The sequence below is a fragment of the Panthera onca genome, chromosome E1 (assembly GCF_046562875.1).
Source record: "Panthera onca isolate mPanOnc1 chromosome E1, mPanOnc1 haplotype 2, whole genome shotgun sequence".
Taxonomy (NCBI): Eukaryota; Metazoa; Chordata; class Mammalia; order Carnivora; family Felidae; genus Panthera; species Panthera onca.
The window spans coordinates 55120527-55141038 of record NC_138352.1 but is presented as its reverse complement, the minus strand read 5'-3'; the positions used below and the strand labels follow the sequence as shown (position 1 = coordinate 55141038).

The window sequence follows — 20512 nt, the reverse complement described above, 5'->3', positions numbered from 1 at the left end:
GAAAACATTAATAAATAAGAGCTTGGATTTTATTGCCTTAAAGTCCAAATTTCTTAGAGTGGATAGCCTCCCTCCCCCCCCCCCCCCATCCCGGCACCTGCTCTCATGCTCCCCAGGTCCATCCCTCAACACATCCAGGCTGTGTCCCCTCTGGTCCTCAAGTAACACGGGCTTCTCTTCATTCAGGTCTCAGCTCAAGGGCCACCTCCTCCTCCGCACACAGGCTCACCGTGATGGCGCTGCCCAGGGTAGAAATAAAGCCCAACACTTCCGTCTGTCTTAGAGCACCCGTCCCCACCGCACGCTCTCTTGTTCACCACATTCTTCATTTTGCAGGAGTCTTTTCCAACTGGAATTTTCACGGGCACAGGGGCTGTGTCTGCCCATTCCCTCTTGTTGCCCCAGCACCCAGTGCAGTGCCTGGCACACAGTAGGGTCTCAATGAGTGTGTATTGAATGAGTGAGTGAATCAGAGGTGGTCACGGACCCCAGACTCTCCCTTCGAGAGAAACTCACACTTCTCTGCTCTCCCGTTCTTCTCTGACTACTTGGTGGTCCCTTCCTGCTAATCCCTTGTGCCTCCTTCCCTCTCCCCAGGGGAAGGTCCATGGTGGGAGCCTCAGTGGGTTTCCCAGCAAGAGGATGCAACTGGGGACTTTGTATTAGGGCACAAGATTTCAGCTCAGAGTCTGGAGACTCTCTCAAGTTCCTTGGAAAGTTGGTTCTCATGTAAAATCCAGAGAAGGCAGGGGAACTTTGCTGGGTGCTTTGTGTATAGTATTTTGTTAAAGACTCCAAGTGTAGGTTTTATCATTCCCCTTTTACAGATAAGGAAGCTGAGGTTTAGAGGGATTAGGTAATTTGTTCAGCGTCACAGTCAGTAAGTAGTAGATTCAGGGTTCAACTTCAAGTTTGTGTGATTCCAAACCTGTGCTCCTTTATTGCTGTGGCATTGCAGTGAGGGTTTCCAGTGGGCCTGTGCCCCAGGGGAAGGGTTTTCTCAGCTTTGCGGATCTCAAGTAACCAAGGCATTTAAAGATCCCCCTCCCCTTCCTTCCCTCCCTCTCTTTCCTCCCTCCCTCCCTCCTTCCTTTCTTTCTTTCTTTCCTTCCTTCCTTCTTTCCTCCCTCCCTCCCTCCTTCCTTTCTTTCTTTCTTTCTTTCTTTCTTTCCTCCTTTCTTTTTCTTTCTTTCCTTCCTTCCTTCCTTCCTTCCTTCCTTCCTTCCTTCCTTCTTTCCTCCCTCCCTCCTTCCTTCCTTTCTTTTTCTTTCTTTCTTTCTTTCTTCCCTTCTTTCTTTCTTTCTTTCCTTCCTTCCTTCCTTCTTTCCTCCCTCCCTCCCTCCCTCCTTCCTTCCTTTCTTTCTCTTTCTTTCTTTCTTTTCTTCCTTCCTTCCTTCCTTCCTTCCTTCCTTCCTTCCTTCCTTCCTTCATCTATATGTACTTTCTAAGCCTTTGCTCTGTATCAGGTACCTAGAGCCTGCAGATGCATAGGCAGTCACAACATGTTGGGATCAGGGCCGGGATGATGCATGTAGCATTTGGGGTGAGGAGGAGAGATGTCAGGGGATGCTTTGGGGAGAGATGACATCTTATGGGACTTGAAAGATGATCAAAAGGTCATCAGAAGAAGGGTTCATTTATGGAGCAGAGTGGTTCCGGCTGGGAAAGCCACGTGTGTGAGGCCCTGTGGCCAGAGAGAGCAGGGCTGGATCCTGGCGAGGGCTTTAGGGAGGCAGGAGGCCGGAGGAGAGAGGAGGGATCCGGTCAGGAAGGGCCTTCAGCTGGAGGGCTGTGGAGAGCTGGACGCATGGGAGAAATGGAATCACGTGTGTCCTCTAGAAAGAATGCCCTGGAGAGAGTGTGAGAGACTAGTTGGAGGGCATTAAGGGCGGAGGCTGTGGCTGTGGGGCTGGAATGGCGAGCTTGGGTGACGGGTGGGACAAGGGTGGCTTGGCCAGGCACTGGGGTGGCATGACGTGGCCTCCTGAAGTCAGCCCGTGGTTTCTTGTGCCAGAGCAGGGCAGTGGCACGTGGAGAGACCTGGGGTTCTACTGCTGCTGGGCCGCCCTCCTGCATGCCAGGGGACACAGTCTCCCAGGGCAGCTCCAAAATTCAGGCCCAGTGGTCCCCAGTAAGCCCAGCCCACACGCCTGTCCTTCCCTGGGCTGCCCCTGCACCTTAGGAAATAGCCTGGGGTCGCTGGGCGCTTCTTGTTACACTTTCTGTGGCCTGAGCAGACCCTAAGGTCAACCTGCCCTGTGTGCCAATCTCGCCATGGACTCGTTGTGTGACCTGGGGAGATTCCTTAACATCTCTGTGTCTCAGTTCCCAATTCGTAAAATAGATCTAAAACTAGCACCGATCTCAAGGGGTTATTGGGAGGATTAAATGCGTTAATGTGTTTTAAAGCATTTGGAAGAGTGGTAGCAAAGAGTGAGTGTTTTCGAAAAGTTAGCTGTCATTTTTATTCTTCCTATTGCCGCTGTGACAGCATGCTGCCTGGGGCCATGGGTGAATGCGTGGATGAATAAAGAACGGCGTGATCTCCGGGAGCTTCTCACCGTCACTTACGGGCAGGTGCACTCACGTGACGTGGGTGCTGGGAAGGTGAAGCTGTCCGATGCGAGACAGAAGGTAGAGCAGAGAGTGGCCGAGGGTTGGAAGAGTGTGCAACACATGTGTGAGCATGCAGGGGGGACGGCCCGGACCTTCAGGCAAGTCTGCGTGTGCACAGGCACGTGGGTCCCGACACACAGATACACGTGAGCAACCAGCTGCGTTGGCTCCTTCCACAAGCTGAGGGGGTGATGTCCTGTCCTCGCCAATTGGGAGGGGGAAGAGTGGCAGGGAGACAGATGTCGTGGGGGCTGAGAGGGTCAGACTCAGGGCCGGGCCAGGGTAGGGCAGGTTCCTGGGCAGTCTCCCTCTCCATCCCCTTCCCTGTCCGACTTAGTGGACTCTTTGCCTCTGACCTTGGCCCTGAACCCTCTAATTCTAAAGCCTTCTCATTTGTTTCTCACTTGATGCTCATGGCAGCCTGCCCTGTAGACATGATTGTCACCCCCGTTTTAGTGATGAGGGAATTGAGGCTCAGAGAGGTAAGCAGATGGGTCCAAGGTCAAACAGCTTCTGGGCGCGGGCGTCCCTTCCCTGACCCCTCATCTTGGCTGGGCCCCCCTTCCCAGCCCTCTTCTCAGGCCTTGGGCCCCCACGTTGCAGGCACCCTCCTGTCTCAGTTGCAGGATTGTGATGCGTGCAGACCTCTAGCATCCCTTTCCAGGCCGGCTAAGCTCTTCTACGTGCTCTGCACACGTTCCTTTCCTGTTCTGGCTCCAGCCCAGGCCTGAGGGCTGCTTGCAGGAGGACCCGGGGAGCTGGGCAGAGCAGCCCAGCACAAACCGTTCTATCTTCAGAAGCAGCTGTGGGCCCCACCCGAGAGGGGCAAGACAGCCTTGGCTTGGGGTCTGAGCCAATGGCAGGCTGCCTTCCCAGCCCTGGGCTTAGGCCCGTCTCAGCCAGTGGGCAACCTGGGGAAGAGGCCTGGGGGCCGCCCCACTCCCCACCTCCTCCAGAGCATCTGGTTGCGATTAGGGGCAGAGAAGTGAGAGAGGGCCGGCAAGGGTCCAGCAAGCACCAGCAGCCAAGAATGACTTAATTGGATGAAATGTCTAATGACAAACCAGGGCCCCACAGCAGAGTCCTGGCCCCAGCCCCAGGCCCGGTGCTGGCCAAGCCTTGTCTCAACCTCTGTCCTTGCAGGCTCCCAAGAGTTACCTCCACTATCGCGTCCTCAATGGTACAGTGATTGGGCACCTACTGTTTGCCAGACACTGAGAATGCACATTTGCAGGAGGTGGGGAGAGTCCTGGGGGAGCTCGTCTGCCAGAGGGACAGACACGTAGTTACGCACAGTGGGTGCTCTAGGAAAGAGGGTTACATCCAGAAGCTCTAGCGAGTGGCGGACAAGGGCATTGGACACGGGGTCGGCCTGAAATCGATGAATATCACAGGAAATATCAGACCCACCTCTCTGGTGATCTGTGTCCCATACACACGTCCAGGCTGGGTGTGACAATTGCAGTGACAATATAAGACACATCTTTAGGGGCACAAATCTTTCTAAAAAGGAAAAACATGGTTTCTGTGCCATTCAGAATAAAGGTAATGACCTAGGCGGGACAGAGAACACCGAGTCTAGGAATGGCTGCAGAATGGCCAGTGCGGCCACTTCCCCATCCGGGGCCCTGGCAAACATCGTTAATCGACTGTGACAATCTTTCCTGCTAAACACTGATGGGGCTTCAGGGTTTGTCTCGATTAGAGCACTCCTGGCTGTCACTAATTGATTGGAGATGGCTTTTTTTTTTTTTTTTTTTAACATTTTTTATTTATTTTTGGGACAGAGAGAGACAGAGCATGAACGGGGGAGGGGCAGAGAGAGAGGGAAACACAGAATCGGAAACAGGCTCCAGGCTCCGAGCCATCAGCCCAGAGCCTGACGCGGGGCTCGAACTCACGGACCGCGAGATCGTGACCTGGCTGAAGTCGGACGCTTAACCGACTGCGCCACCCAGGCGCCCCGGAGATGGCTTTTGAGATGAAACCTATTTGCCATCTTTGATGGAGGCTAAGCTCCATGTTTTATGGAGAAAGGGACTTGCCCAAGGTGTTTGCAGGTAGTCACAGGACTACACAGTGGTCCGCGCTATGGAGACATCTTTGATTGTCACAGTCTGGGAGGAGGTGCTACTGGAATCTAGTGGGCAGAGGCCGGGGATGCTGCCGAACATGTTACAATGCTCAGGACAGCCTCCACAGCCAAGAATTCTCCAGTCCAGAATGTCAGTGGTGCTAATGTTGAGAAGCCCTGAACTCAAAGAAGTCTACTCTCTGACTTCTAGTCCCTGGAGTCTCCTGGAAGATGAGCTTATGTGCCATTTCTGGCAGAGAAATCAGGAACTGGTTTGGAATGTTCCAGAGCAAAGGTGCTCACCCTTGTTTACAGAGTTAGGTTCAGGGCTTCCCAAAAGCTCCCCTGGGGATTATTTAAGAATCCTAATGCCCAGGCCACACCACAGAACAATTATATCAGGATCTCTGGGGTGGGAACCAGACAGTAGGAATTGTTAAAGCTCCTCCAATGATTCTGTGTGCAGCAGAGGTTGAGAATAATTACCCCTTTGGACATTTGGAACTTATCTCCCTCCCTAACCCAACAGGCGACTCTCTTTAACCTCTGTGAGCCCTTGATTCCTGTCTGCAAAATGGAGAGCATCCTATCTCCTGCGGAGGGCTGGGTGAGGACTAACGGTGTGCCGTGTGCAGTGTGTGGCACGGAGGTGACACATGGCGCTCAGTGCACAATGGGTGTCTCCTGCCCTGGCAGCTGTCCCCACGGTCAGTGATGGCGTGGCGCTGGGGCCTCTGCAGAGTAAATGGGCTGCTCCCCTGCTTGGACCTTCACTCCGGACTGCCGGGACTCAGCTTACTGTCTCCTTCTCCCAGGTCAGGATGCAGGCGGAGGCTCTGGGCGGGCTGCCAAGCGGATCACGCAGGGATGGAGTCGGAGAGCCCGAGAGAGCCCCGGGCAGGCATCAGAGTCGGACAGGACCCAGCTGAGCCAAGACCCGGGTGGGGGCACCCTGGCCATTGACACACTGCCAGATAACGGGACCAGGGTGGTGGTGAGTGCTGGAGGAACGTGGAAGGGGAGGGAAGTGGCGGTGAGGGACTCCCCAGGTGCCCTGAGTAAACTTGTCAGCCCTGCAAATCACATATCCTTTGGGATTGGCCTTGGTTGTCGGCATGGAGAGAGGGATCCCAGGGGAGGGGATGAGAGCAGGGCCCAGCCTGGGACATTAAATCTTCGCATCTCAGAGCTTCATAGATCGCCCACCTCCTCGTGCACCCAGGGAGGTGAGGTGACTTGCTCAAGGATGCACAGCATGTGCACAGGCTTCCTGGCCGTGGGTTCTTGCGTGGCCCGAGGCCTCCGCTAAACACTGAATGAAGGTGGCATTATTGGTCACATCTAGCTGCCCGCTCAGGCCCCTCTCCCTTCTCATTCCTGCACCATTTACAGACCCTGTAGCCCCAAAGGGTTAACGGCCAAAGAGGCTCAGGCTGCTTAGCCTCAGGGCAGGGCACTGAGTAGAGAAGACAATTAGTGAGAGAACGAGAGAACGAGAACGAACGTCTGCCTGGGGCAGTTCTGGGGCTGGTGCATCAGGGCTAGGAGAGTCAAGGCCCAGAGGAGGTGCTGTCCTCCCAGCGTGTGGCCCTGCTCTCCAGCGGGCTTTCTGGGAGGCCGACGGGGGGCCTCTGTGTCTGGGGGTGAATCTGTCGTCACGTGTGCGTGTGTTCGCACCTGCATCTGACGGTTTTTGTATATTATGTACAATATACGGTGGGTTACCACCGTATTTCTAAGTAATTTGCTCACGCTGCCGCCTCTTGATTAATTTCCTTAGACGTTGTCTGTTGACTACCTGTTGTGTAGATGAAAATTTGCCTTTTATGCACTCCCTCGACTGTCATTCTACTGCCAGTGTTTTTGTTAAATCTGTGTGCTCTGCTTTATATCATGATAATCGTGTAAATATTGTTCACCACTAATCCAAGCAGGGTAATATTATTGTTGACTTTCTTGTACAGTTTTTGTTTTTCCTGGATCCTTGCCCCAACCCCCTGTTTGTTTACTTTTCTGTACTTACCATAGCTATATATTCTTATATATCTACTGGCTTCAAATAGAGTTTTTGGTGTGGTACAACCTGTCCTTTCCTCCCACCCCCACCCCCCACCCCCCAGAAACCTCTCTCCTGTTGTCCTGCTCCAACCTGGGCTGGCTGCTTGCCCACCTGCCCACCCCACGGTCGTTGTGGGATCTCCCTCTCCTCCAAGGTTGGAACCCCCTTATCTGTCTCTTGTGTTGGGTGCCCTATTCTCTCAATCTTTCCTGCTTGCCCCCCTTGTTTGTTTAGCTTCCTGAGAAAGGTTACACAGGAGGGAACATTCTTTAGAAAACTCACATATCTGAAAATGCCCTTTTTAAAAAAAATATTTTTCTTTTATTTTTAGTTATTTAAATGTTTATTTTTGAGAGAGACAGAGCACAATTGGGGGCGGGGCAGAGACAGAGGGAGACACAGAATCCGAAGCAGGCTCCGGGCTCTTGAGCTATCAGCACAGAGCTTGACACGGGGCTGGAACCCACGAACCGTGAGATCACGACCTGAGCTGAAGTCAGACATTTAACCGGCTGAGCCACCCGGGTGCCCCCAAAATGCCTTTATTCTATCCTTACACTTGATTGATGGTCTGGCTGAATATAGAATTCTAGATTAAAAATAATTTTCCTTCAGAGGTTTGCAGGCATCTTCTGGCTTCCAGTGTCACTGTTGAGAGGTTTGATGTCCTTCTTACTCTTGTCCTTTGTTTATATGTGCTCCCTCCCTGCTCTGGAAGCTCTTGAGGTGTAACCCCCACATTCTGAAAGTGCAGTGATGTGCTCTGACTCTGGGACTTACACCCACCAGTTCTGGCAAGTCCTCCTGTTTTATTTCTTTGACAATCTTCTCTCTGCCTAGTTCCTTCTTTCTGTAGGTCTCCTTGATTCAATGTTCATCTCAGGGATTGATCACTGAACTTCTCTTTTCTGTTGTTTATTTGCAGAGTTTGCTTGTTGGTTTTGGTCCATTTTCTGGGAGGCTTTTCTCAACTTTATTTTCTGAATGTTACTGATTCTTTTTTCTATGATCATTTTTAATTTCTAAGAGCTCTTTGTTATTTTCCGATTATTTCTTTCCTTAGGAAAATAAAAGGCATTCTGTTCTTGTGTCATGGATGTAAGATCTTTTCTGTCTTAGGATAATTTAAAATTTTAAATATTTTTTTTTCCTGCTCTGTCCTCCTTCCTTCCTTCCTCCCTTCCTTCCTTCCTTCCTCCCTCCCTCCCTTCTTTCTTTCCTTCCTTCCTTCTTTCCTTCCTCTTTCCTTCCCTCCTTCCTCCTTCCTCCTTTCCTTCCTTCTTCCATCTTTCCTTCCTTCCTTCCTTCCCTCCTCCTTTCCTTTCCTCCTTCCTTCCTTCCCCCTTCCTTCCCTCCTTCCTCCTTTCTTTTCCTCCTTCCTTCCTTCCTTCCCTCTTTCTTCCCTCCTTCCTCCTTTCTTTCCCTTCCTCCTTCCTTCCTTCCTTCCTTCCTTCCTTCCTTCCTTCCTTCCTTCCTTCCTTCCTTCCTTCCTTCCTTCCTTCCTTCCTCCCCTCCTGTCTCCTTCCTTCCTTCCTTCCTTCTTCCTTCCCCTTTCCTTCCCTCCTTCCTCCTTTCCTTCCTCCTTCCTTCCTTCCTTCCCTCCTCCTTTCCTTTCCTCCTTCCTTCCTTCCCCCTTCCTTCCCTCCTTCCTCCTTTCTTTCCCTTCCTTCTTCCTTCCTTCCTTCCTCCTTTCCTTTCCTCCTTCCTTTCTTCCCCCTTCCTTCCCTCCTTCCTCCTTTCTTTCCCTTCCTTCCTTCCTTCCTTCCTTCTTTCCTTCCTTCCTTCCTTCCTTCCTCCCCTTCCTTCCTTCCTTCCTTCCTTCCTTCCTTCCTTCCTTCCTCCTCCTTTCCTTCCTTCCTCCCCCTTTCTTTCCATCCTTCCTTCCTTCCTTCCTCCCTTCTTTCTTTCCTTCCCCTTTCCTTCCCTCCTTCCTCCTTTCCTTCCTCCTTCCTTCCTTCCTTCCCTCCTCCTTTCCTTTCCTCCTTTCTTCCTTCCCCCTTCCTTCCCTGCTTCCTCCTTTCTTTCCCTTCCTTCTTCCTTCCTTCCTTCCTTCCTTCCTTCCTTCCTTCCTTCCTCCTTTCCTTTCCTCCTTCCTTTCTTCCCCCTTCCTTCCCTCCTTCCTCCTTTCTTTTCCTTCCTTCCTTCCTTCCTTCCTTCCTTCCTTTCCTCCTTCCTTCCTTCCTTCCCCCTTCCTTTCCTCCTTCCCCCTTCCTTCCTTCCTTCCTTCCTTCCTTCCTTCCTTCCTTTCTTCCTCCCTCCCTCCCTCCCTTCCTCCCTCCCTCCCTTCCTTCCTTCCCTCTTGTCTTTTGACTTTGTTTTCCTGTCTTGCTTTCTAGTGGGGGAGTTGAATGCAGGGACAGTTTACCCAGGAGTGGGCAGGGTGAAGAAAACAGCAGGGGATGATAAAGTGTCTTAGAAACAGCAGCAGGAGCCGTTAAGACGTCTACACTTGTGCTGGCAGGGAGGGTGGTTACCCAAACCAGCAAGAGCTGTGACTGTCTCTGCAAGAGGGTCTGCTTCCAAGAGCTGTGGCAGTGGGGACTGAAGAGGGACCAGAGCCAACTTGCAGCCTGGTAGGAAGGGAGCAGAGTCATAAATGCTCTAAACTCTCCCTCTTTCTGCATTATTGTTTCTGTGACTTAGTTTTCCTTTTACTTCAGGCTCCCGTAAAGCTTGGCACTATTACTGATCCTGTCTTTATTTACAATTTTGATATTTTTTTCACCATGGATTAAAAAAATTTTTTTTAATGTTTATATTTGAGAGACAGAGAGACAGTGTGTAGTGAGGGGAGGGGCAGAGTGAGAGAGACGGAGACAGAATCAGAAGCAGGCTTCAGGCACTGAGTTGTCAGCACAGAGCCGAACATGGGGCTCAAACTCACGAACCGCAAGATTATGGCCCGAGCTGAAGTCGGACGCTCAACCGACTGAGCCATGCAGTTGCCCCGATCGTGGATTTTTTGGAACTCATTTCTGTTTTAAAATACTGCTTTAAAATATCCTCTACACTGGAGCTCCTGGGTGGCTCCGTCGGTTAATCATCCGACTCTTGATTTCGGCTCAGGTCGTGATCTCATGGTTTGTGGGATCAAGCCCTGCATCAGGCTCTGCACTGATGGCACAGAGCCTGCTTGGGATGCTGTCTCTCCCTCTCTCTCTGCAGCCTAACCTGCTCACATACCTGCATGTGCTCTCTCTCTCTCTCTCAAAATAAATAAATAAACTTAAAAATATGTATATTTAAAATTTCCTCTCTCTTGATGACTGGGTTTGTTAGTGCCAACTTAAGCATTATACCTGAGGTCAGGGCCTCACCGCCTCACCTAATCTTTGAGGTGGAACCTGGTAGAACCTCAGAGAACGAAGCCCCAACTCACTTCCCATTGTGCCTTGTCTTCTCCATCCTCTAGAACCAAGGAGCCATGGTGGGGTGATGGGGTGGAAGGCCAAGGCAGGAGAGGTGTAAGGGGTCCTGGACACCCTTCCCCACTCCCCCCTGCCCCAGCTTTGTTGGGCCATTAGTGAAAGGACTGATACTTGCTCTTGGCCGGACACCATGGTCAAAGGGCCATGTCCCAGTCCATGCAGAGAGGCCCTTGCAGAAGAGAGCCACAAAGAGGCAGACTTCTGGAAGCAATCGTCTGTGGGGATTCAGAAAGGGCAGTGGGGATCATTAAGAGCCGGTATGGATTCAATAACCCCAGAACTTAAAAAACAACACAAATTCTCGGGCTCCACCCCAGACTGGTTCAGAAACGTTGGAGATGGAGACTGGGAATTTGTTCCTTTAAAAGTTCCCATGTGATCCTGATGGTCATCTAGATGTGGGGACTTCTGATCTGTAATATTTCAAGCCAGTTTTGAAAGCAGTTACTAGAACGACCACCAGAACCTGAAGCTTTCCCAGGTATCACGTGGCTATACTTGACTACATGACTTCCCCCATCCCGGGAGCATTGTGGCCCCCTCGACAGCCACACGTCTAGCGTCCTTGGGAAGGAGCAAGGTGCCCCCGGCAGGAAACCCCTTTGACTGCCCCGGGGGGCTGTGCCCAGCTCTGCCGGCAGGACGGGAGGATCAGACTTCTACCTTAGCTGCAAGTAAGTTCAGAAGTCAGACTGGGATCCGGAAGCCTGCCTTGGCAGGCTGAGTGATTGTCGGCTTCATGCCAGATGAAACTACCAGGATAAATATAAATCCTGGCACTTTCGTTTAAACTAAGGTGGGAGAGATGTGGCTTAGCGCTACTTCATGAGGAAAAGTTGTGGGGCTCCTCACTGCTTGTGGGCTGGGGATGAGTCAGGAGTGTGAAGTGGCTGCCAAGGGTGGAGGTGGGAAAGCTGGCTGTGTTCACGGAAACCCACAGAAATCCGGGCACCAGTGCTGGGGCTCTGGAGGTCCTATGGAGGTATTTCCTGACCTGACCATAAAGCTGGAGGGCTTGTGCCCCCTATGAGATGGCTATCTAGAAACCAGGGGACTCCAGAATGGTTGAAGAAGCCCGTGGGCATTTAGCCTGGTCTAGAGAAGGCTCTGACTCTGGCTGTGTTCTAACAGCTGCAGGGCTGTGACTGCTGCAGAGGGAATAGACTATTTTTCTCCATAGAACTTGTCACTTCCTGCACCGAATTATCTATTTATTTGTTTATGTTGCCTGTCCTCTGCCTGGAATGGAAGCACCACGAGACCCGAGACTTTGAGGACCGGGCTGTCAGTGCCTGGCACACAGTAGGAGCTCCTCCTTTGGAGGAACAGAGGAAGTAGGGATTTCTCCATCCCCAGAGACCTCGGAAGACGGGACTGTAGAAGAGAAGAGGTTGCGTTGGGGTCTGTCCTGGGACTCAGTGCCTCCAAGGACTCCAACTCTACTGGTTCTTGGATTCCCACACACGTGAGAGAACGGCAGTGCTTACACACACCAGAACATGTGTGCATACAGCCGCCACCCAACTGGGCTTCAGGACGGCCTCCACTCCATTCCCAACTCTGCCCGGAACCCACTAGGCCTTGCGCCGGGCGGTGTTTGATGGGGGACACTGAGGACCACCCCTTTCAGCACAGCCAGGCCTCAAGGCCCCCCTCCCATCCCTGTCCAGGCTCTGTGCCCACCCTGCCCTGGACAGTGGGGCAGCCTCAGCCACTCAGGGGCCCAGCAGAGGGCCCCAGAGACACCCGCTTCTCCCGAGTCTCTGCTCAGTGGCCCTGAGAGCTGGGGTCTGCTTGGCTGGAGGAGACCAGATCTAGACAATGGCTTGGTGGCAAAGGGCTGGGCGAGAGGGGAGTGGTAGGAAGAAGATATTTCAGCTAATTTGGTTTGGTCTGTTTTAAAAGGGTTTCTTGAGCCTCAACAGGAAAGCATTTTGCTACTTCTCTATATCACAGCCTGTTACATGCCTCTGCTCTGGGGCCAAATCAAGGGGCCAAGGGCCTGGCAGGTGGGCTTTCATTCCCTTTGCTGCCCCACACACCCACCCCAGAGGCCTCTCATCTTCCTTCGTTGTTCCTCAGTACACCCTCCTGGCCGTGGGCTTCCCTTCTTGCTCGGGCCTTCTGCCCAGCCCCCATCCCAGACCTTCCCTGCCCGGTCTCTCTGACCGTCTTCCTGTCTTGCCCCCTCCGGCCCAACCCCTTCTCCCCAGATCCCTGCCCAGACCTCTAACCAGCCCTCCTACCCAGCCCCTCTGCCCAGCCTCCCTGATGGGCGTCCTCTGCTCAATCCCTTCTGCCCAGCATCCCCGGCCTGGCCACCTCACACAGTGCTCCTTCCAACTCAGACCGTCTCTCTTTGAGGCCTTGAGGCCTCCAGCCAGCCCTCCCAGGGTGAGCTGGCAGCCCCAAGGGCCCTGACCAGAGCCCTCTCCTTAGATTTTCTTCTCACGCCCACACTACCACCAACGTCCCAGTGGAAATAGGACTCTTTTCTGGACCAGGTTTCCACAGATTTTCCACCAAAGACCAATTCTGAGGCCCTGGAACCCTGGAAACTGTTTTTGGAGGGGGTAGGGTGGGGGTTGGGGGAGCCATAGTGCTAAGTCAGAGACCCTGGCTTGTGGCACAGTTTATTCTGAGAGGCTGGAAAGGGGAGGCCTTGGACAAAATTCCTTTTCCAGCCTGGGGATTTCCAGTCATAGTGCAAGGTTTTCTTGGTTCTGTGTTTCAGATCTCGGCCAGAGTTTGGGAGGAACCAAGCTTGAGAACATTCAGATTTGGAGGTTCCCCTGTAATTGAATAGTTCTCTTTGTGATAGGAAGAGCTCCGTCCCCTCGCTCCAGGCTTCCCTATGGCCCGGCTTCCCTAAGTTCCTCTCCTCTCTGGCCCAAGTAAAACTTCCCTGCTCTTTCCCCACCATGGTGGGCCTAAGAATGCTGAGAGGCCCTGCAGCCAGGCAGGCACCATGTTGTCTGAGACAGTGGACAGCAAGAGGGACAAACGAGTGCAATACATGCCTGGTTTTTACAACCTCTCAAAAGACAGAGTTTCCAAAAGGAGACTTCTAGAAGGCCTCCTCCCCAGATCGAAGGGCCTGGAGGAGACGGCACAGACAGACTCATAGCACAGACGCCTGAAGAACAAGCAGTGCTCATGGAAGGACCACACTATGGTGGGCCAGCGGAGGGGATGAGGTGAGGAGGCCAGTACTGGGAGAATTCTGAGAGTAGCGTGTGAGGTGGGTGGAGGGAGGGGAAGGTCATGAAGAGAGAAGATAAGAGATTTTATAGGATAGGGGCGCCTGGGTGGCTCAGTCGGTTCAGCATCCGACTTTGGCTCAGGTCATGATCTCGTGGTTTATGAATTCAAGCCCCGCGCTGGGCTCTGTGCTGACAGCTCAGAGCCTGGAGCCTGCTTCCGATTCTGTGTCTCCCTCTCTCTCTGCCCTTCCCCTGCTCATGCTCTATCTCTCAAAAATTTAAAAAAAAAAAACATTAAAAAAAAAGAGATTTTGTAGGAAGAAGGGGTGTTTGGGAGGGGGTGTGTGGAGCCCAGACGTCTCATCTCCAGCACTGTGGAAACGGTCCAGCAGTCCCGGCCCCCAGTCGTGTACCAGCTGCCTGACCCTGGGCTGGATGCTTACCCCCTGAGTTAATGAACCCGGCATTGGGAGCCCCTGCAAACCCCTACTAGTTTCAAATTTCCCAAATGGGGTAGTAGATACTGATCTTATTAGGGTGAGATTTAAAGCAAAATTTAGAGCAAAATGCGAGGCACATGATGAGTTCTCTGATCCTGTCATCTCCCCACCCACCCGCTTCCGGGCTCAGTACGGGTGCCAAGGACCATCCTGGTTGCTCAGACCCAGGACGTCCATCTCCCACAAAGATTAGTCTTGTGACCCTTTTCCTTTCCCTTAGGTAGATTTTTTGGTTGGTTGGTTGGTTGGTTGGTTGGTTGGTTTCTTTCTTTCCTTCTTGTTGAGGTGAGATTTACATAGCATAAAATTAACCACTTCTAAGTGAAATGCATTTAATACATCACAATGTTGTGCAATCATTATCTACTTCCTGAACATTTTCATCACCCCAAAAGGAGATACTGTACCATTTAAACCCTGTCCCTTCATTCCCTCACAACCACCAACCTGTGTTCTGTTTCTATAGATTTACCTATTCTGGATGTTTCACATATAAATGAGATCATATGATGTATGACCTTTTGTGTCTGGTGTCCTTCACCTAGCATGATGTTTTCACGTCTACATCTATTTTATGGCTGAATAATATTCCATTGTCCAGATAGACCATAATTTGTTTATTCATTCATTTGTTGATAGACACTTGGGCTGTTTCTGCCTTTTGGCTGTTGTGAATAGTACTGCTGTGAACATGTGGCCATGTATTTCTTTAAGGACCTGTTTTCAACTATTTGGGCCATGTACCTAGGAGCGGAATTGCTGGTCAAATGGTAATTCTATGTTTAACGTTTTTTTTTGAGGAATCTCCAAATTGGTTTCCATAGTAGCTGAGCCATTTTACATTCCCACCAGCAATGTGTGAGGGTTTCAAATTCTCCACACCCTTGCTAACACTTGTTATTTTCTTTCTTTCTTTCTTTCTTTCTTTCTTTCTTTCTTTCTTTCTTTTTTTTAAATTATAATATCCTAGGGGGTGTAAAGAGGTGGTATCTCATCGTGGTTTTGCTTTGTGTTTCCCGAATGACTAATGATGTTAAGCATCTTTTCACGTGCTTGTTGTCCATTTGTATATCTTCTTCGGGAAAATGTCTCCTTTGCCACTTTGCTCATTTAAAAAATTATTCTTTTTTAAAAAAGTTTATTTATTTATTTTGAGAGAGAGAGCATTTGTGCGCAAGTGTGTGCACAGGCACAAGCGGGAGAAGGGCAGAGAGAGGGAGAGAGAATCCCAAGCAGGCTCCATGCTGTCAGCACATAGCCCGTGTCAGTCGGCACATAGCCCGACTCAGGGCTTGAACTCATGAACCGTAAGATCATGACCTGAGCTGAAACCAAAAGCCAGCCCCCTAACCGACTGAGCCACCCAGGTGCCCCTGCTTTGCCCATTTTTTAATTGGGTTGTGTTTTTGTCTTGGGCAGATTTCTTAACCTCACTTCATTGTCAAATGGGGATGCTGTTGTCTAAATGTAATTGCAAAGGTGTTCTACAGGAATGTACATTCAGGGCCTGGCACAGGGGCAGGAATGATAAACATTAGCTGACTCTGAATTAGGCCCTGGTCTAGGTGACCAGTCATCTTGGTTTTCCCAGAATGGTCTTGGTTTTAGCAATGAACTTTCAACATCCTGGGAGATCCCAGTCACCAGGTGAACTAGGATGGCTGGTCAACCTACTGTGGTCCCAGGGACGGTACGTACTAGGTATCCTTGCCACATCATCGCTCTAAACCTCAGTTTTCTCATCTATTAAAAAAAAATTTTTTTAATGTTTATTTATTTTTGAGAGAGAGAGAAGCAGAACATGAGTGGGGAGGGACAGGGAGAGAGGGAGACACAGAATCCGAAGCAGGCTCCAGGCTCTGAGCTGTCAGCACAGCGCCCGACGTGGGGCTCGAACTCATGAGACGCTTAACCGACTGAACCACCCAGGCACCCCCTCAGTTTCCTCATCTATAAGATGGGACTGAGAATGGCTCATGGAATTGTTATAAAAATTGGGTGAGTTAATTTCTTTTCTTTTTTTTTTCTAATTTTTTTAACGTTTATTTGTTTTTGAGACAGAGAGAGACAGAGCATGAGCGGGGGAGGAGCAGAGAGAGAGGGAGACACAGAATCAGAAGCAGGCTCCAGGCTCTGGGCCATCAGCCCAGAGCCCGACGCGGGGTTCGAGCTCACGGACCGTGAGATTGTGACCTGAGCTGAAGTCGGACGCTTAACCGACTGAGCCACCCAGGCGCCCCGGGTGAGTTAATTTCTTGAGAAGGTTAACCAGAAAGGTAGGGGGGTGGAAAAGGTATTGCTTTCCCCCCAGATCTTACCTGGAACTACAAAACCAGTATGCTAGCAACAAAGAGGATTTCCTGGCCTTGAAACTTCAGGTGCTATGCCTCGTATCCTCACTACTCAAAGTATGGTGGGGGACCAGTAGTGTTGGCAGCACCTGGGAGCCTAGGGGTGCCAGGCTGGCTCAGTTGGTGGATCATGCAACTCTTGGTTTTGGGGTTATGAGTTTGAGCCCCACATTGGGTGTAGATTGCTTAAAAATTTTTTAAAGAAAGAAGGAAACAAAGAAACAAAGAAAGAGAGAGAAAGAAACGCAGGAACTTAGACCCTATGGAATCAGAATTTGATTCTCGGGTGATTTGTATGCACATCAAGGTTTGAGAAGCACTGCTTTGTGCCAAACGCTTTCAAGCAGGGGAAACAATCCTGGATGTGGAAAGTACATCAATAAATTCGTCACAGGAGGGGCACCTGGGTGATTCAGTCGGTTAAGTGTCCAGACGTCAGTTCAGGTCATGACCTCGCAGTCTGTGAGTTGGAGCCCCACGTCAGGCTCTGCACTGACTGTGAGGAGCCTGCTTGGGATTTTTTCTCTCCATCTCTCTCTGCCCCTCCTTGTGCTCTCTCTCTCTCTCTCTCTCTCAAAATAAATAAATAAACATTAAAAAAAGAAATTAATCACAGGAATATTTATGAGAGCGTAAGAATTTGAAGCTACCAAAATGCCCAACAATAGAGAAATAGTTAGGAAAATTGTGGGTTTTCTTCTGAGTAGATGGCCAGGGAGCTGTTATAAATGATAGTTAAAAGATCACGTTCAACATCAAAAACTGCTGTAGGTATTCATGAAACCTGGCGGAAGCAGGCCACACAAATGGATGATCAGCAGGATTATAACCGTGTGAAATTATATACACATAGAAAAGACGAGAAGGAGATATGCCAGCATGGGACAGATGAGGGATGGGGGAGTCTGTTTTTGCTTTTGTTTTTCCTTGTCCTAATTCTGTGTGGTTGTATGATATATATTTATGCCGTCAAAATCTTGGGTTGGCTGATACTCCTCCCACAGCCCACATGTTGAGTCAGAGCCAGGATAAGATGATTCTTCCATTTCCAAGAAGCGTGAGGGGCATTAAGAAATGCTTGGTCTAGAAAGCTGGTCCGTACCCTCTTTCTGAGTCTGGTCCAACCCCCCACTTCCAGGGCCTCCCTAGGTCAGCCTCATCCATCCTGACACCTCTTTACACTAGGCCCTCAGTACTGATGCCAGTGCCCTTTTGTCCGGCCTGGGTCCCTCCCTTTCCAGGGCTTTCTGCGCTTCTGTGGTGACAAGTGTTCTGTGCGGGTTTATTTCAACCTGAGGCTCGAATACCTCCAGAGGGCAAATAGAGGTTATTATGTGGATACATGAGGCAAGGGAAAATAAGAATAACAGGTGATGTTATAGGAGCCCTTCCTGAGTGCAGACCTCATTCTTTGGCCTTACGTTTACTTCACCCACCTACCGCCCAGGAGGCAAATGTTTCTAATACTATCTTGGACCAGAGAGGTGAAGAGCTTGCCCAACGTTGCAGAGCTCATGAGTGACAGAGCCAGGACAAGAACCCAGGTCTTTCTGCCTTTGGAGTCCAATGATTTAACCACTATCTCATTGTGGAAAATGAGTGGCATATTGGTCCAGACAGGGGGTGCTTCTAGACAAGTGATTTTCAGCTTTATTTGCAAAAGAATCCCCTGATAAGCTTGTTCAAATTAGGATTTTGACCCAGCAGGTTTGGGGGTGGGGCCTAGGATTCTGCATTTCCAATGTGCTCCCAGGTAATGCAAATGCTGCTGGTCCGTGGGGCATATTTTGAGTAGCAGGGATCTAGAAAAACATTCTAGGGTCTCATAAGGCTTCATGGAATGGGGGTGGCAGTGAACGGGATGCTCCTTCCCCCAGTAATCCCACCAGCACCTCCTGGGTTGGACCCAGCTGCCTGGAGCACCGTCCTGACAAGCCTGGCTGGCCAGGCCTCTCCAGCAGGCCCCGCAGGGTGCCCTTGGTTGCCTGCCCCAGCATTTTCACCTGCCAGTTGGCTGGCAGTTGATGGGCCGATGGTGACAGCTTAGCCGGAGTTCCTGTCCAGAAACGTCTTGAGCTCAGCCAAGGTAAATGCTGTCCCGCTGTCAGAAATGAAGTGCCTGGCGGGCTCCAGGCATGAATAATTGAGGCAGAAGAGACATTGTAACAGCGGACGTTTAGGATGGAGCTGGGGTTGGTTTTGAGGAGGCAGCCTCCACCATGAAAACCTGTCTTGGAAACGTCCCACAAAATCATCGTAATAGCTCCTACTTAGCAAGCACCTACTGTGGACCAGGCACTGGGCTAAGAGCTTCACATTGATATGTTGTGTCTAATCCTTTCAAGAAGTCTGTGAGCGACGTTACTGACGAGGGACTGAAGCTCAGAGAGGAGAGTAATGTTCGGCACCAGCTACTAGGTAGTAGAGCCAGCTTTTGAACTTGGGTCCGTTTGACTCCACAGACCCTGCACTTGATCCTAGAGCAGTGGTTTTCTTTTCTTTTCTTTTCTTTTCTTTTCTTTCTTTCTTTCTTTCTTTCTTTCTTTCTTTCTTTCTTTTTTTTTTTTTTTCGGAGCAGTGGTTTTCAAAGTGCACCCCGTGGAACCCTAAGGGTTCGCAGAGGTGCTTCCTGCACGGACTGCCATGGAATGGAGGGTGGTGGAGAAGGAAGTCTCATAGCAGGCCGGGCTCCAGGCCCTTTTTCCTTCCCCCAGAACAGTCATACTTTGATGTGATGCATGTATTAAGTTTCCACGGAAGATTAATTGGAAGAAAGGATTTCATGACCAAGAATGTTTGAAATCTACATCATGCCGCCTGCCAGAACGAATGTGGATTGCGGAGCGGGGCTTTTCAAGGAAACAGTTCTCTTTGGTGGACTTGCCAAGTCATCTGGCTCAGGCTATGCCCCCGACCCTCTGTGAGGTCAGGCCACCACTGTCATGGCTTCTAGCCTGCAGTCCACAGTGTCTGGAGGGCCGCCCTCAGGGGTAGTGGGACTTCCCCACAGACCGCAAGTCAGTGACAGGCCCGAACTGGGTGAACTCCTGGGGCAAGTTGCTTGTATTAATTAGGATACACATTCAGCTATTTTAATAAATGCTCAACTGATGATGGACTTGGGCACGAGCGTTTATTCTTCTCCCACATGTAATAGTGTGAGCATAAGTAAGCAGGCTTGACATAGCATCTCCATGGTGTTGGGGACCCAGCTTCCCTCTATCTTGCTGTTCTCCCCTCTGCAACTTACGTCTTCTATGTTGTGGTCCAAGATGGCTCCCCTTTCCTACTGAGGACAATCATCCTCCTGGCCTTCCACTGGCCAGACATTGTCATGTAGCCACACTTAACTGTAAGGAGGGCTAGGAAACGTAGTCTTAGGTGAGTGGCCATTTGCCTAATGAAAACTGGAAGGGGGGCACCTGGGCGGCTCAGTCCGTTACACGTCCAACTCTTGATTTTGGCTCAGGTCATGATCTCATGATTCGTGAGATTGAGCCCCACATGGGGCTCTGCACTGAGCATGAGGAGCCTGCTTGGGATTCTCTCTCTCTCTCTCTCTCTCTCTGCCCCATCCCCTGCTCAGATGCTCTCTCTCTCTCTCTCTCTCTCTCTCTCAAAACAAATAAAATGCAAACATTAAAAAACCCTGGAAGGTTCTGCTTCTAAAGGAAGAAGGAGAGAATGGTTGTTGGGAAACATTTATCCAGCTCTGTCACGGGTGAACTTCCTACATCAAAACTGCTGGTGCTGGTGGCAGCATGAACAGAGGCCTGCAGGAGAAAATGGGAAATGCCCCTAAGGTTGGGGAATCCCACACTGGCTCTTTTCCCCTCTGTAGTCAGTCAAGAAGCCATCAGTGACTGGCTTTATAGAAGAAAAACATGGCGGCCTGTGTGTCGTCAGGGAAAATTCTCCCAGAAACTGAGTTTCTCACTTCTCTCTTCCCATTCATATTCTCACTGTCTGTGCCAGTGAAGGACGTCTGGGGTCTCTCTGGATGACCCTCTGATCACCCCATGAACAAGACTCTTCTAGTTAGTGCCCTTTTGGTTCCGAGGAGCTATTTGAACTGTGTCAGGAGAAAGGTTTATAGTGAGGGGTAGAGGCGCATCTGGGTGGCTCAGGTGGTTGAGCGTCAGACTCTTGATCTCGGCTCAGGTCGTGAAATCAGGGTCTTGGGATCAAGCCCCATTGTCAGCTCTGTGCTGGGTGTGGAACTGCTTGGGATTCTCTCCCTCCCTCTCCCTCTGCCTCTCCCCTGCTTGCCCTCTGGCATGC

At 50.7% G+C, this 20512-nt stretch overlaps 1 protein-coding gene across 2 annotated transcripts in view; it reads left to right on the top strand.

Annotated features, from left to right (window-relative positions):
* PLXDC1 (plexin domain containing 1) overlaps positions 1 to 20512 on the top strand; it is a 63413-nt gene that overhangs the window by 3030 nt on the left and 39871 nt on the right. For both annotated transcript variants that reach the window (XM_081791264.1, XM_078437203.2), the window contains exon 2: positions 5506 to 5684. In XM_081791264.1, coding sequence (XP_081647390.1) covers positions 5506 to 5684 — 179 coding nt within the window. The remainder of the gene's footprint in view (positions 1 to 5505; positions 5685 to 20512) is intronic.